General features: G+C 45.6%; 2 protein-coding genes across 2 annotated transcripts in view; both read right to left on the bottom strand.

Moving 5' to 3' along the window:
* Nucleotides 1-3,483: 3,483 nt before the first annotated feature.
* On the bottom strand, nucleotides 3,484-4,401 carry LOC143012270 (eotaxin-like). Its single transcript, XM_076165331.1, has 3 exons — nucleotides 4,240-4,401; nucleotides 3,969-4,077; nucleotides 3,484-3,827 (listed from the first exon to the last, which is right to left on the bottom strand). The coding sequence occupies exons 1-3, from the start codon at nucleotides 4,319-4,321 to the stop codon at nucleotides 3,710-3,712; spliced, it is 309 nt and encodes a 102-aa protein (XP_076021446.1). The 5' UTR covers nucleotides 4,322-4,401; the 3' UTR covers nucleotides 3,484-3,709.
* Nucleotides 4,402-8,559: 4,158 nt separating this feature from the next.
* Nucleotides 8,560-15,109, bottom strand: part of ehd3 (EH-domain containing 3) — a 14,115-nt gene continuing 7,565 nt past the window's right edge. The window contains exons 4-8 of the mRNA XM_076165264.1: nucleotides 12,914-13,055; nucleotides 12,711-12,810; nucleotides 12,356-12,526; nucleotides 11,216-11,380; nucleotides 8,560-11,124 (exon numbers count right to left, since the gene is read on the bottom strand). Of these exons, the coding sequence (XP_076021379.1) occupies nucleotides 10,597-11,124; nucleotides 11,216-11,380; nucleotides 12,356-12,526; nucleotides 12,711-12,810; nucleotides 12,914-13,055 (1,106 nt within the window). The 3' untranslated portion in view covers nucleotides 8,560-10,596. The remainder of the gene's footprint in view (nucleotides 11,125-11,215; nucleotides 11,381-12,355; nucleotides 12,527-12,710; nucleotides 12,811-12,913; nucleotides 13,056-15,109) is intronic.

Genomic DNA, 15,109 nt, shown 5'->3' with positions numbered 1-15,109 from the left:
TGACATTTATTCACAGAGGAAAAATAATTTCGCCAGTGGATCAGAAATGTTCCTCACATACACACGAGAGCTCATCTGTGTGTGTGTGTGTGTGTGTGTGTGTGTCTCTGGATCCTGCTGATCCAGATCCACTAGTTGCGAAATCTTTGACTTATCAGCTGGCTGTATCGTCCTTGGACTCTGCTACCATCTAGTGGAAATGCTGTGTTACTACAGGCCCAAGTCTGAATGGTTGTCTATGGCCCAAAAATAACACAACAGTCATCTTTGGGATTTTCATCACAGATTTATCACCGCAGGTCTCCTAAGAAAGGATGTATTATATGTGATGCTGTCAGCTGAGGAGCTTTATTTTTCCACCCGGGCTGAAAGGGTTAAAGCCCTGGCAGCTGATGACTTGGGCGACACAGAGTTGTGCTGAGTGTGATGATGTCATAGAGCTAAGGATCCAAAGGCCCTGACGGCTTCAAACGACCTGCAGGAGAATAAGGGAGAGGCTGTGTTCACTCCCACGCAGCCCTATCAGCCAACATGAGTGAAGACACATTTGCGGCAACCCGACGGTTTTATTAATGGCTTATTATTGATTAAGGAAGAATTCAACAAAACCAGCAGTTACAATACAATGAAGCCATACGGTGTAAAAACACTCACACACTCTTCTCCTGCCATCCCTTTGACTCCTTGTCCTGTTTCTTTCTCCTGCACACACACACACACACACACACACACACACACACACACACACACACACACACACACACACACACACATACACACACACACACACACACACACACACACACCCGCGTCGCCTCTCTCTTTCTCTTGGGGTTTAATTTATTTTGATCCCATCTGTCAGTAAAAGCTGACATCACTCACCGGTTATTTATGTCTGTATGCATGTATGCATGTGTGTGTGTGTGTGTGTGTGAATGTGTGTGCGCCTCCCCCAGGCCTGGATCATCTCTTCAGTGACGCTACCGTTCACACTGTGTTTCCTCCCTTCTTTTCTCTTCTTCCTTTCATGTGCAGAGACTCTCGCTGGCTTTTATGTCTCTTTCTCATTATTTCTGTCACTCTAGTTCCCCACATTTCCAAGCGAAATCTCCGTATTGATGCCACACAGTCATTTGCACGTCGCTTCTGTGTTATGAACAAATAACTGTGTGTGTTATTATTGAAAGAAATCCTCCCATCCGGACTGAAACCTCCTCTCTGCCCACAGAATGAAGCTTCTTCTTCTCCAAGGTTGTCTTCTCTTTATCAGTAAGATTCAGTGATCGGTAAAGGTGTTGGGTTCTCACTCTTTCCTGGCAGGCAGGTGCATGAAACATCACGCCCCCCCACACTCACACACACACACACATAACACATCTCTGTGCACCTTTTACCGGCCAAAACTCAATAATTGTTTGTTTTGAATGGAGGTGAAACATTCTGAGTTTCTTTGTCCGTCTGTCCTCCTGTGAGCTACTTTACCTCCCGTCTGGCCCAGTTTGTGTTTGGCTGCAGGTAGGTCAGGCAGAGAGAGACGAGCTCCCCTACATGTGGACCAAGTTACCGGGCCCTCTCATACGTTCTCTCCTTTGCCTCGTGAATCAGGACTTTATTTACCTGCTGCTTGTTTAATGAAAACAAAAGTTGCACATGGTTTTATTCGTCAGCTTGATTGCTTTGTGGTCTGGTTATTCATAGATTAGTGGATTGGTTAAGTGTTTTGGATAATTTGAGGTTAACTGACTGCACAAAGAGACCCTTGAACTACCTGATCTCAGTCTCTCCTCGTTAAAATGTAAAAATATGCCACAACAATCTGACCAGACGGCCGAGACCAACTGTGGTTTGAGTGGAAATGACCTGAGTGATATTTTAATGGGGTCACGACTGTATAAACACACACACACACACACACACACACACACACACACACTTGATGTACCACAGTGGCTCCTTCAGGATAAAAATAAAAAATCTGGGTCTGCAGCTAGGAACAGACAGACTGGGTGATGATGTCACTGCACTGATGTCACAGTTTCCCTTCTAGGCCCAGAAAAGCTTTTTGCTATTTAAATTGAGAATTCCAAAGTAACAGCAGGTCGAGGTGGCGGGAAGGTCGGCTGACGGTTTATTTGTGTCCTTGAATGTTACTTGGTATCTAGGAAAGACACACACACACACACACACACACACACTTTGAATAGGCCTGAGACGGATGTGAACATGTTCAAATGTTCCATAAAAGATGCAGACGTGTTCTGTTTTCATAGACTTCCCTGGCGGTGCGATGCAGTGATTCCCTCACCGACCTGCACCTCGGAGTGTTGGAGGGTTTTGCTTCACAAATGTGGGACCACCATGAGGGAGTGTCGCAGTGAGAGCAGCCATGTTTTATTCTGCTTTTCTGCTGCTTTCTTGCCTGGAGAGACGAGCACACGGCTTCTGCTCAGGTTCACTTTCTGAAGGGAAAAGTAACACCGGGAGTGTCAAATCCGGTACAGGAAGTGTTGTAAACGTAGCACAGACATCATCCATGCTCCCCCAGCGTGGCTACGCTAAAGTGCCTCTGACCCTGCTCACTACAAAGACCCCAGTCAAGTATGTGTGTGTGACAACAGAACCCGTCCCCCCATAAGTCCATGCAGAGAAAAGCATTTGGAAGAAGACACAAGACAAGACACAGACGTGATACAGCACTGGAGAGACACGCCAGGTCTCTGCACTGGACTGGATCTGTGGAGGTCTTTGAAGACATCCAGACATGTTGTTGGCGTCCTGCTCACACACTTCTGGCTCTACCAGCTGGAGAAAACATCAACACTGCCACATGGGTGAGGAGGATACAAGACCTGGGGGCTGATATGCTGCTCAGACATTCCACCAGAATACTTCAGGTCACCTGACAGGCTCAAAATATCCTCACACTCGTGTCAGAGTTTAAACCTAAAGCTAATCAGACATAAATGCCTGGAGAGGAAGTGATCGTTCAAACATCATCCCGCTGTGAGATTTGTGTAATACTTAAGCTACTGCAGAGTGTGAGGTGGGCTGTGGGCTGTGTGTGTGTGTGTGTGTGTGTGCGTGTGCGTGTGCGTGTGTGTGTGTGTGTGGGGGTTGTGTCTTGGGTTCAGCTAGGCCTGTCTGAGTCAAATTTAATTCCGACAACAGGATGTAGCGGGTGTGATGACACCTCGGTCTGCTGGCATATCCGTCCCTGAACAGGTGGAGGCTTCAGCTCGGCTCTCTCTCTGCCTGTGTGTGTTCTTCCCTGGGAAACAGCTCCGCCTACTGGCAGCGTGGCCTCATTGTTTACGTGGTGCGCTGAGGAGCGAAGTACTTTTGACCCAGAAAAAGCTGATTTAATATGGATGAAGAGATAAATGTAAATGTGTGTTTGATCATCTGTCCCATCACAACAAGAACATTGATCTATAATCAATCGATGGTAATTTATTTCTGCAATTAAAACCAAACAACAATGAGTTTTGATCCATGAAACAAACCTTTATTCCATCAGAAAACAGTGTGAGCAGATGATTTATTAAACGTTTTAATCACTGGAGACGTCCAGAACGTTAAAGCAGATTTAATGACTCACAGAGGAGGGAGACGAATAGGATGCATTTAATTCAAAGCTTGTGTATAGAAATGAATTCTTTATCAAAATTCGGAAACAAATCAGCTGGTTCTGCTTCAAACACACATGTACTCAGTCTGTTGTTTGGGCTTTGCTGTCTCTCCCTGCTTTGGACATGGGGGAGATGATGTCTTGGACCCAGCGCTGAGAGGGGGGGGCACAGATCTCCGCACCTTTCTTCATCTTAAAGCTGGGCGAGAGAGAGAGAGAGAGAGAGAGAGAGAGAGAGTCTTTCTTTTAATACACACAGTCTGTAGCTTATGATAACAGAAAGCCAGATGTGTGGCTGTGTTCAGACCCTTAGAGGTGCAGCGGCTGGTTGATTACTTACAGCACAGCAGGTTTGGGACACCGCTGGTCTGTGAACCTGAAGCTCACTATTCCACTCTTGGGCAAACGTCTGGGAAAATAGTCAAAGCAGCAATTCTCTGGACCGGAGCCTGGAAACCCAAACAATAATCCATCATCTACAGATCTAAACTGATTTTACTGCACTTTTATTATCAATGCTTCTTTAACAAAAGTCTCTTTGGATGACCTCATGTTGTTCCTAATTTAAGAAACATGAAGAAAATGTACTTAATTAGAGACAATGAACTCACTTTGGGATGCCAGGACAGTGACGGAGAAGAAAGTCAGGGTGAAGGCCAGAATAATGACGGGGCTCTTCATCATCATCATCATTAGGTCTTCTCTAGTCTCTGAGGAGTGTGTGTGCTGCTCTGCTGGTGGTCTTCTTCCTGCCTAAGTGTCAGGCAGCCGTGTTTTATGCTAGAAGTTGTGTTCGTGTGTGTGCATGTGTGTGTGTGTGTGGTTGTGTGGGTGTGTGTGTCTGTTCCATGACCAATCTGAAGCTGTCAACACACTGTGGTTGTGTGGTCACCTCTTCATCTGAAAGGAGGAAGAGGGTAGGGGGAGGATGGGGGAGGACAGGGGAGGCGGTCGAAAAACGTGTGTGTGTGTGTGTGTGTGTGTGTGTGTGTGTGTGTGTGTGTGTGTGTGTCTGTGTGTGTCTGTGTGTGTGTGTGTGTGTGTGTGTGTGTGTGTGTGCAGGGTGCAGATGCATTGTGGTTTGCTCTCCTCTCCAGCTGCTTCATGTGGGCTCTCACAAGGTGACATTTTAAAAGATAAAACATGATTTGATGACCTTTAATGATAGAACTTAAAATATAATTACAAAAAAACATCCTGATTATTATATTAGATCTCAAACTGATGCCTATCTCAACATGTAGTTTGATCTTCTATTTCACTCCACAGTCACTTCATTTCTATATCTGATTAATGTTTATTATTAGAGTGGTAAAGATTATATAGTGAGTACACAAAAATATACAATATGTAAATACAAAGTGTTACTCAGAGTACCAAACAGCCACTATAGACGACTATGGAGGCTCTATAGAACCTTGTAGATTCTGTAGATCATTGTGAGTTTGTCATGGCTGCTTATGTGTGAACGGAACCACAAACGAACAAGTGAAGGCAACAACTGCAACATGTCGCCTGCAGACTCAAAGTGAAACATGTGGTCAGGAAGGAGACCACCAATAATGCACATCTCTGCAATGTGTGTGCGTGTACTCACACAATTTAAGTGAAAGTTCACATGGACTCGAGTCAATACAAAATAAAAGATGAAATAAATTGATCTCCGAACTCTGTGAGGGAACAGAACAGAACTTTAAATGAAAATAAATCAGTGTGTTGTAGTTACTGACCACTGGGTGGCATTAGAGCTACATGGAGAGGAGAGGAGAGGAGAGGAGAGGAGAGGAGAGGAGAGGAGAGAAGAGGAGAGGAGAGGAGAGGAGAGGAGAAGAGAGAAGAGGAGAGGAGACCTTCTCTTCCTCGTCTCTCTTTCTGAAACCTTCTTGGATCTGAACCGGCTAAATTAGAGACAAACAAAATTATTGAATATTTACAAACTGTTATTTAAGAAGCACATTTTCTAAAATGTTAAAGTGAAGAAGTGAAGTCTGCTTTCCTCAAATCCTCACATCCTGCCATCCTTACATCCTTACATCCTCACATCCTCACATTCTACATCCTTACATCCTCACACCCTCACATCCTTCCTCATCCTGGCTCTTCACAGCTGCTCATCCATCAAGAGGTGCAGTGTTGCCTCTGTTTTCACTCAGTGTGCTTACTTTGCCACCCGTCCACACATCAACCATACCCATGCATATAAAAGCAGCCTGAAGACACAAGTAGAGCAGATTCATGTTGGAAGTGAGCCAGTAAATGTAGATAGATATGGAATGTGACCGTATAATCTCTTCTACTTCTCTTGTCTCCTTCCTTACTTAAACAAGTGAACATGTCTCTTTGTAACTAAAGTTGATGTGTCGCAGCTTTTCAGGGCGTTTTCATCTCTGACATGGATCCATGAGGGTCAAAGGCCTCTGGAGCTGATTACTAAAAATACAAAAGTACAAAAACACAGAAGGAAACTTTCTTACGCAAGCCAGAGAAACTGAGACGTTCTGTCTGCTCTCAAGAATAATGTGGCGTGATAACGTATCACAGCAGGGCCACACACTCTTACACAACCACCATGAAAATGTTGTTCCTGCATGCACACACATGGACAAACACATGGACACACACACACGCACACACATGGACAAACACATGGACACACACACACACACACGCACACACATGGACACACACACACGCACATGGACACACACGCACACGCACGCACGCACGCACACATGCACACACACGTGCACACACACACACACACTCATATAACATGTACAAGAAAAGAGAGAAAGTGGAGTTTACATTTCTCATCATCTCTTTTCTTCTTCTTCTTCTTCTCTTCTTCTCCTCTGCAGCTTCACACACAACAATAAAAGACTGACAGGGACACATGTATGTAAAGAGCCGTTTGTCATGTGACTAAGATAAGAGATGCGTCCTCGGAATGTGTAGAAATTCCTGTTGCGTCCTGTTTGCTGTCGTCTCAGGAGGAGGGAAGGAGGCGAACATAGAAGGAGACATAGAAGAAGAATACTGGAGGCTACAGGAAATAGACTTTAGATTCATTTTGGTAAGATAAAGACAAAGATAAAGTTTGCCTGTGATGGATTGGTGGAAGTATTGCGTCACAATAGCGTGATTCTTTGTCTGGTGTCATGACAACAATGTGAACTATAATCATGCTGTTTTGTTTCCCGCGGTCTCATTGCGTAACGCAGCGCTCTGAATGTGATGAAGTGTTTAAGGTTAAAGCTGCGGCTTATCAAGGGAGGCGTGAGAGCAAACACTGCTGCTTAACACACAGCAGACCTCCATAAACACTAAATCAATGTTTTCATCCTGATAATATATGAATCAGAATCAGTCCAGCGTGTGTGTAGCACGAGGTTCAGCAGACGTGTTTGATTTCAGCTTGTATGACATCATCATAGTGAAGTCTGAGGCATGCTGAGTTACATGTGTGTGTGTGTGTGTGTCTGTGACATGTCTGTTTTTTTGGTGCCAACACAAACATTTCATTATTTCCAGGGTCAAAGGTCAGAATAGTTTGAAATTAAATAAAACATAAGATGGACGCGTGCAGGGAGCCGTGTGTGTGTGTGTGTGTGTGTGTGTGAGACAGGATGTTGGCTCTGTCCCTGACCTTGGTACCAGGAAGAGGTTCAAGGAATGGCCACCAGGGTCCAGAGACACACCAGCAACACAAATAGTTCCCTTAGCCACAGGATGCAAAACATAGGCGGTGACCTTTGACCTGACGCCGAGCCAGAACATCACAACTCAGTCACTCTCATTAATCCATCATCACTATCAATCACACTGGATGTAGTTTGTTGCATGTTTAATGTCCTGCTGCATGTTTCACCTGATGTATAGCTCAACACACACACACACACACACCCACACCCACACACACACACATGTTGCATGTAAACATCCATGTCACAGTTGACAGCCGTCTCATATTAATGACCGCTGACAAACTGACAGACCAGTTTAAGACACACTGGACTTCCTCCTGCTGTGATAAGATAGCCAAGGGACAGAGACGGACGACTCAGCTCTCTCTCTCTCTCTCTCTCTCTCTCTCTCTCTCTCTCTCTCTCTCTCTCTCTCTCTCTCTCTCTCTCTCTCTCTCTCTCTCCCTGTGTGTGTGTGTCTCCCTCATCTCATCTGTTTTCCAGGAAAGACTAAAATACTTTTCCTGTTTTTTATTTGGTCCTTTTATGTCAGAGTTTTTCGGGTGGAGTGCTGAACACTAAATGAATCCATACACACACACACACACACACACACACACACACACACACACACACCTTTTATATTATTATTTAACGTAATTTCTGTTTTCTGTTGATGTTTGTTTGTTAGTGAGAAAAGTTATTGACAGATTCCAACAAGGGTCAAGGTAGGACAGGCAGGAAACGGTAAACATGAACGGGACTTCCTGTGTGTGAGAGTCAGAATGTTTAGTGATGACCCTTTGCACGCGCGTGTGTGCGCGTGTGTGTGTGTGTGTGTGTGTGTGTGTGTGTGTGTGTGTGTGTGTGTGTGCGCGCAAGTCCCAAGATAATATACTCAATCTGTGTTCCCAAGCTGATATCTGAAGCTGTTTCCTGTCATGTTTCAGCCGCTGTCATGTTCATTATGACTCCTCGTGTAAACAGAAGCATCTTAAACATCCAAACTGTGATTTACTGTTTCTACATGTTCATAATGATAACAAACTTTACAATTAACAGCCAGAAACCTTTTCAATCCTGTATTTCAGCAGTAGAACTCAAACTATCAATCATTCTGTTTTTCTTTCTTCACTTTGTTAGTGCTGCTGTCTTTGCCCTTGAGCAAGGCACGAGCTCAACTCACAAACGAAAACAAAGCCGGTTGCGTAAATGAATTTTATTACACTTTTGGACTTTTCCAACAAATTGTCTCCAAACACACACACACACACACAGATACTCGTTTCCACTCAGTGTGTTTACCAGCGCACAGGCTCCATGTGTGAAGGATGAATGTGGAGGAGTTTTTGCAGTGCATGGTGGTTTGTTTACATTGTGTGGATCTGTTCAGGCTCGTTGTGATGCTGAGGACACAAAGCTGGACTCTGAGTCGAGGGTTTCAGCCTCATATGGACAGAATGCAAACGTGTTCTGTACATTAGATACACATTAACAGCAGGGGGGGGAGGGGCTGGTTCCATTCTGTAGCACTGCAGGGCTGAGTACTCGCTCACATGTCATCAGTGGGGAAGTAAAAAAATACTTACTGCAGCACTTAAGTATATTTGGTGGTTTTAGTGGAATATTTATATTTTTGCAGATGATTACTTTAACATCACTACAGATCCAAACTAACATAGATACTTCTACTCTACTGTACTCACACTATCACAGCTATGGAAGCAACAGTGAGGAATGAGACAGGATTTTACTTTGAGTTGTACTTTTAAAACTGAAGTCAAATGATCAGCAGCAGCTAAACAACTCCAGTGTTTGTCTTCATGTTCCAGGTCTACTTGTAACACTTTGTTTCTATTTTTGAAATTTTTCTAATGCGTAAAACACACTGACCCACTGCTGTGCAAGCTGAGTGACAACGCGGCAGCCGTTGGCCAAAAAGAGTTCCTGCATCTACATCTACATCTCCGATCAAATCCCTCAAACTGTGATCAAACCTCACTAAGGCTCAGTGTTAACCAACTCAAAACACAGAAACACCAAAGTAAAAAAAGAACTCAAAATTACAGAACAGACATGAACGCATCATGAAGACAAACTGCATCAATATCAATGACATTTAAATATGAATTTCTGTGGAGAAATCACTAAAGCCAAAATCTGGAGCCCTAAAACTCTAACAAAGACTTTGAAAACGACAGAGTTAGTATTGTTTAGTGCTGTAATATAATCGTAAAATAAGCCAATAATCATATCCTGGTTAGGAAGCGTCATCAGGAAGACTTGGGTCAATACTTCATCTATAAGTGATCTAAAATCTCAATTAGTAACATGCTTGAGTGTTCCCAGTTCAGCGTTAAGACGTGTTAACATAATATGCGTGTTACAGATAATTACACGGATACATATGTGCTCATATGCGTACATACAATAGTCAGGATTTGCTCCCATACAAACAACGATGACGTCATTCACTTTCACATTCATACTGACGACGACCCCGACGTAGTTTCATATTATAGTCACAGTATCTCCCAAACATGTATGGAATCATGACATCACACCAAACACATGACATCATACTCTCCCAAAAGGTCCTTTCAGGGTCCATCTATGTGCTACACACACATGCACACACACACACATGTATAAGCACACACACAAAGCGACATTTGCACATCACGTTCGTTTGAGATAATTTTCTCGTCATGGTTTTGTTCTCTCCTCGTGTGTGCGTGTGTGTGTGCGTGTGTCCCTCACACTGACCTGTGAGTTGTTTTAATGTTGACGTGAGACGCTGAAATGGATTTAAAGTCGCGGTTTCCAGTATTAAAGACACAAACAGATGCGTTTTTTCGTCTTAGATGCGTCTTTATTCTAATGGGACGAGCTGCTGTCTGTTTGTTGGTTTGTGTGTTTGTTTGTTTGCATATTTCGAGCCCAGTTCCTCTTCTCACCTTCATCACATTTTCCCAGTTTCATTCCAGTAGTTTAGATTCACCTCTAGATTCATCTCTGCGCTCCAGTGTTTTTTCTTTAAAGGTAATTAAATATTCCCTCACTCTGCTCATGCTAAAGCTTCCTTCCCCTCACGCTTCTATATTTAGTGTTAAGATGAGCGGCTGACACAAACATGGAGGGACTGCAGCCGGACATTAATCTGATTCTCTGCATGTCGGCGGTTGAAGACATATTTGCAGTAATGCTACAGTAGATTCCCTTTCTAATGGGGCGGACGGGAGGTTATGGGTTTGATCGGGGGAGGGGGCGGGGCTCCTTTGACATCTATTCAGGTATTTTCCTCTTTGACGGAGGCACCAAATGTGCGGGCAACTCTGCTGGCAGTTCGTGTCCCTCCAGTTTCACCTTGATCAGGTGATTGGCCAAAGCAAACTCCTCGTCGTCCAGCATCCCGTCCTTGTCGATATCCGCCAGCTTCCAGATCTTTCCCAGCACCGTGTTGGGCAGTTTGGACTTCACCATCTCCCTCTTGGCGTTGGCGCCCGTCACCTTCCCGTTGACGGGTGACAGCGTGTAGAAGATCTCGTCGTAGGCCGGCTTGTCGCGGGCCACCACCCACTCGGCCTCGTCAATGCCCTCGCCCGCTCCCTCGCCGTAGCCGTGGCCGAACGGGCCGTTCAGAGTGCCGTCGAAGGCACCGCCCTTCACCACCGCGTTGGGCTGCTGGGTTTCCTCCTGGCGGACCAGGACCATCAGTCCGGCGATGTCGTGCGCCAGCATGTCGTCCACGGCCTCCAGCAGTTTGGGCTTCAGGGGCTGGAACTTGTTGAGATCCTGAGATTGGAGTTGATCCTGGAGAAGGAAGATGAGACGTGACTGACGTGTTCTACACCCATCACCTGCTCACACACCACCTCTGTCTGCCTTAGTCCTTCCTCCTCACCTGCATCCTCTTCAGGTTGGGGAAATCTCCGGGTGAGATCTGATGCTCTCTCTCGATGCGTTTGTAGATGTCTCCTAGACTGGAGATCAGCTCCTTCTTCTTGTTCTCCTTCCCAAACACAGTGGGCATCTCCTTCTTCAGGGAGCTGATGATGTAGGCGTGGACCTGCAGGTGGAGACAGAGAGAGACAGAGAGAGACGGAGAGAGACGGAGAGAGACGGGGAGACAGAGAGAGACAGAGTGAGACAGAGTGAGACGGGGAGAGACAGAGAGAGACAGAGAGAGACAGAGTGAGACGGAGAGAGACGGGGAGAGGCAGAGAGACAAAGAGAGACAAAGAGAGACAAAGAGAGACCAAGAGAGACAAAGAGAGACGAAGGGAGATGAAGAGAGCGACAGAGAGAGAGACGGAGACAGAGAGGAGTTTCAGGAGTTTATTACCTCGTGTTTTTGATATTGACTGCAAATATAATTGGAAATTCAACATTCATTATGTCGCTGGGGTGATTTATGCATATGTGTGTGTGTGTGTGGTTGTGTGCGTGTGTATTAACCTCCTGTCCTTGAGGCTCATAAAGCACACACACACACCCTATCAGCTGTCAAACAGGAAAACTCTACGCCCGGTGGGAAAAAATGTGTGAACGTGCGTGTGTGTGTGCACTTGCATTGTGCATTTCTTGGAAATGTATGTGACAGGAAGTGGACTGCCAGCCCCTCGTACCTGACTTCCTGCTCAAAGAGGAAACAGGAAATAATTCACTTCGAGGAGAATAAGCTCATTTGTTAAACTCTATTGGCCGTGTGAGTGAGAGCTCATTATGTCAAGGTTAACATCTGGGTGTGGGTGTGGGTGTGGGTGTGGGTGTGTGTGTGTGTGTGTGTGTGTGTGTGTGTGTGTGTGTGTGTGTGTGTGTGTGTGTGTGTGTGTGTGTCTGGAGGAATGACTGATGGGGAAGAATAAAAGGGAAACACACGAACACACACACACCTGTGTAGACAATCTAAAAATACGTTGGTTGAGTATCGTTGAGATTCCAGTATTTCTCCACACAGGATGCAGATTGAAGGAATGTGTCTCCATCAGTGTGTACGTCTGTGTGTGTATGTCTGTGTGTGTACTTCTGTGTGTGTCCTTACCTTGGCCAGTCTCGCCCTCTTGATCAGATCATTGAGTTTTCGCAGCGCTGCGTTCCTCGGCAGAGACTGGATGTCTTTGAACAAATCCTGCTCCTCGGCTTCAAACAGCTTCCTGTTGTCGGGGATCAGAAGCGGGTGCGACCAGAACGAACCGATGTACACGCGGATCACCTGTGAGGGGACGCAGACAGGCCGCTCAGCAGGGGGTCGGACCACAACACAACATGATTTCTTACCTGAATCTCTGTATAAAGATGTAGATTAAGATGTAGTACTTGTAAAGGCCACTAGAGGTCAGCATCAAGAAAAGTACGGCCTACACTTGTGAGCGTGTACAGGTTGTGGGTTCTGATACCTCGGGGGTGTTGACGATCTTCCCCAGTGACCACATCAGGGCGCCGTACACTCTCATCAGCTGCTGGGTCTCGATCTGATCGGCCTTGTTCAGCACGACCCTGAAGGAAAACAACGGATCAGAACCAAACCCATGCTCCTGCTGACAGGACACACGCTCTTGCCTAATCTAGATCAGATGATTGGTTTGTGCCCAGTTTGTACCTGATCTTGTCTTCGTGGTTCTTCAGAGCCTTGATCACCTCTGAGAACTCGTCTGAGATGTCCAGTTTGTGGGCGTCGAACAGCAAAATGATCCTGTCGACGCGCTCGGCGAACCACTCCAGAACGGCCGCAAAGTCATAGCCTGAGGAGAGAGGAGAGAGGAGAGAGGAGAGAGGAGAAAAGAAGTGGAATGATGCTGCTTCAGAGGCCAAAGGTCAGTCAAATCTCCCTCCAGCCTCGACTGTTTTAATATCCTCTGGAGGAAATGATCACAATGGCTGCAGGTCAATAGAGGAAGACATAAGCAGCCATATTACAACATGTTGAGAGATAAGAATGTGTGTTTACGAAGAGAGAAAGTGCTGCCAAGACTCAGAACAACACAGAGGCTCTGCGGGTTCTATTCGGGGAAGTATTTGTTTTTCCTGTTTTGAAACATTAACTTCTTAATGTGAGACTGATACGATATGATACAAAGACACGGTGATGTCATTCAGTGACTGTCTTACTGAAGTCTCACTTTCCAAACACTTCCAGCTCCATGAAATCAAGTGTGGCTGTTTATAAAAGAGAGAAATTGCTGCTAACATCTAAGGAGTGGAGTTTAAGTACAATATGTTCACTTCTTACAGCCTCAATGCTTTAGTTTACTTCTATAGTTGCATATGAGTGAGTGAGTGAGTGAGTGAGTGAGTGAGTGAGTGAGTGAGTGAGTGAGTGAGTGAGTGAGTGTCCAGGAGTCCTTCACCCTCACTTGACTTTTCCGTCTGGAGGACAAATGTCCGTCTTACCTGGAGACATTCCACAGGATATTAAGAGCAGAATGTGTGGAACAAAGGACGGACTGAAGGATTAGTGGGTTAAAGTTTCACCCTGAGAGATGCAAAGTCAGCGGTAAAGTTATTACAGCAGCGCTTATTATGGGATGGCAACCAGGAGGCTTTCACAGGCAGCTGGTAGTAGCTTTAAATTCATGTTGCAGGTTCAGTATGCGAGTTCTATTAAGCTAAAGTAAGATGAGTGATACCGCTGTTGGAGCGTTCAGACACTAAAGCAGGATGAAGACGTTTGCTCGCTCTTCCTCCCTCACATCAAACACAAACCGAAGCATCACAGTGCTGCTCAAACTCTTTTCACTGTCACTCTTTACATTGTAGCTCATGGTTTAGTTCAGCAGACGCAGAGGTTCAGGGACAAATCCTCCACTGGCTTCTCTCTGACTCCAGGGCAGGAACGCCCACGTGTTGGAAACGACTCGTGATCAACTACAATCCACATGAGAGATTTATTTGCTGGTTATTGGTTACAGGTCTGTCAGCTGTGTTTGGGGCCAGACGGACACACACACACACACACACACGGTGCTCGTCTTTCATCCAAACTCACATTATAGCAAGAAACGCTTTTTAATCACGGCGTCTAACTCCTGCCACCTAAATCTGTCTCCAGTCAGGCTCCACAGTCTCGCTCACGCACACATAGATGTGAGAAAGTTCACACTTATTACATACTTGCTGAACTTCTGCCATGACTCATTCAGCTGCTCCACTGCTGCTGCTGCTCCCAGGAGAGGAATGGCTTGGGAATGCCTGGATGCACATAGGATGAGTGAGTGAACTCCTACATCGCTGTGCATCCGTGTTTGGGAAGTCCTGTATCAGGCTAGGGTTAGGATTTTGTTTGAGTTTGAAGTGAAATGTTGCTACGATGAGCTGATATGTGGACTAAAGGCCCAGTGGCAAATTAAACTACCACACTCTAAAACACAACCTGGGATCAGTTCCTCAGTAATTCCTCACTGGGAATTACAGCAGCAGTAAGTATGTAAGACATCCCAACGTGATTAAAGCTCCGTCCTGACGTCCTGCAGGGACAGAGAGGAGCGAGGACACGCTGCTGCTGCTGACAGAAACACCTTGATGTTTAGAGTCGGAGGTTATTATTGTTCAGCACAGTTCACTTCTCACATGGTGGGTCAACAAACACAGCCGCTTAGAGTCACATGGGGTCATAAAACCATCTGGGGACCAGGAATGAGTCCAGAGGTTAGTTTGACCTCTTGACCTCATGTGACACAACTGACATACTTCATTAGGTGTGTAAAAACTTATCCGGAATGCTGACTTTTCTACTTTTCCGTGGATGTTCTTGGTCCTCAGAGAGCCACGTGAGAAGAGGGGTGTGAAGCGCGGGGGG

This window comes from Genypterus blacodes, unplaced genomic scaffold (assembly GCF_046128005.1).
Source record: "Genypterus blacodes isolate CSIRO-AG114 ecotype Tasmania unplaced genomic scaffold, CSIRO-AGI_Gbla_v1 ptg000143l_1, whole genome shotgun sequence".
Lineage (NCBI taxonomy): Eukaryota > Metazoa > Chordata > Actinopteri > Ophidiiformes > Ophidiidae > Genypterus > Genypterus blacodes.
The sequence above is the reverse complement of the archived record's forward strand: the minus strand, read 5'-3'. Positions and strand labels throughout refer to the sequence as shown.

What these genes read in the sequence shown, in the direction of transcription:
- LOC143012270 (XM_076165331.1), bottom strand. Translation starts at nt 4,321, where the DNA reads ATGATGATGATGATGAAGAGCCCCGTCATTATTCTGGCCTTCACCCTG. An exon ending in CACTGTCCTGGCATCCCAAA is followed by an intron (nt 4,078 to 4,239) that starts GTGAGTTCATTG and finishes TTGGGTTTCCAG; the next exon opens with GCTCCGGTCCAGAGAATTGC. An exon ending in TGTCCCAAACCTGCTGTGCT is followed by an intron (nt 3,828 to 3,968) that starts GTAAGTAATCAA and finishes TCTCTCGCCCAG; the next exon opens with CTTTAAGATGAAGAAAGGTG.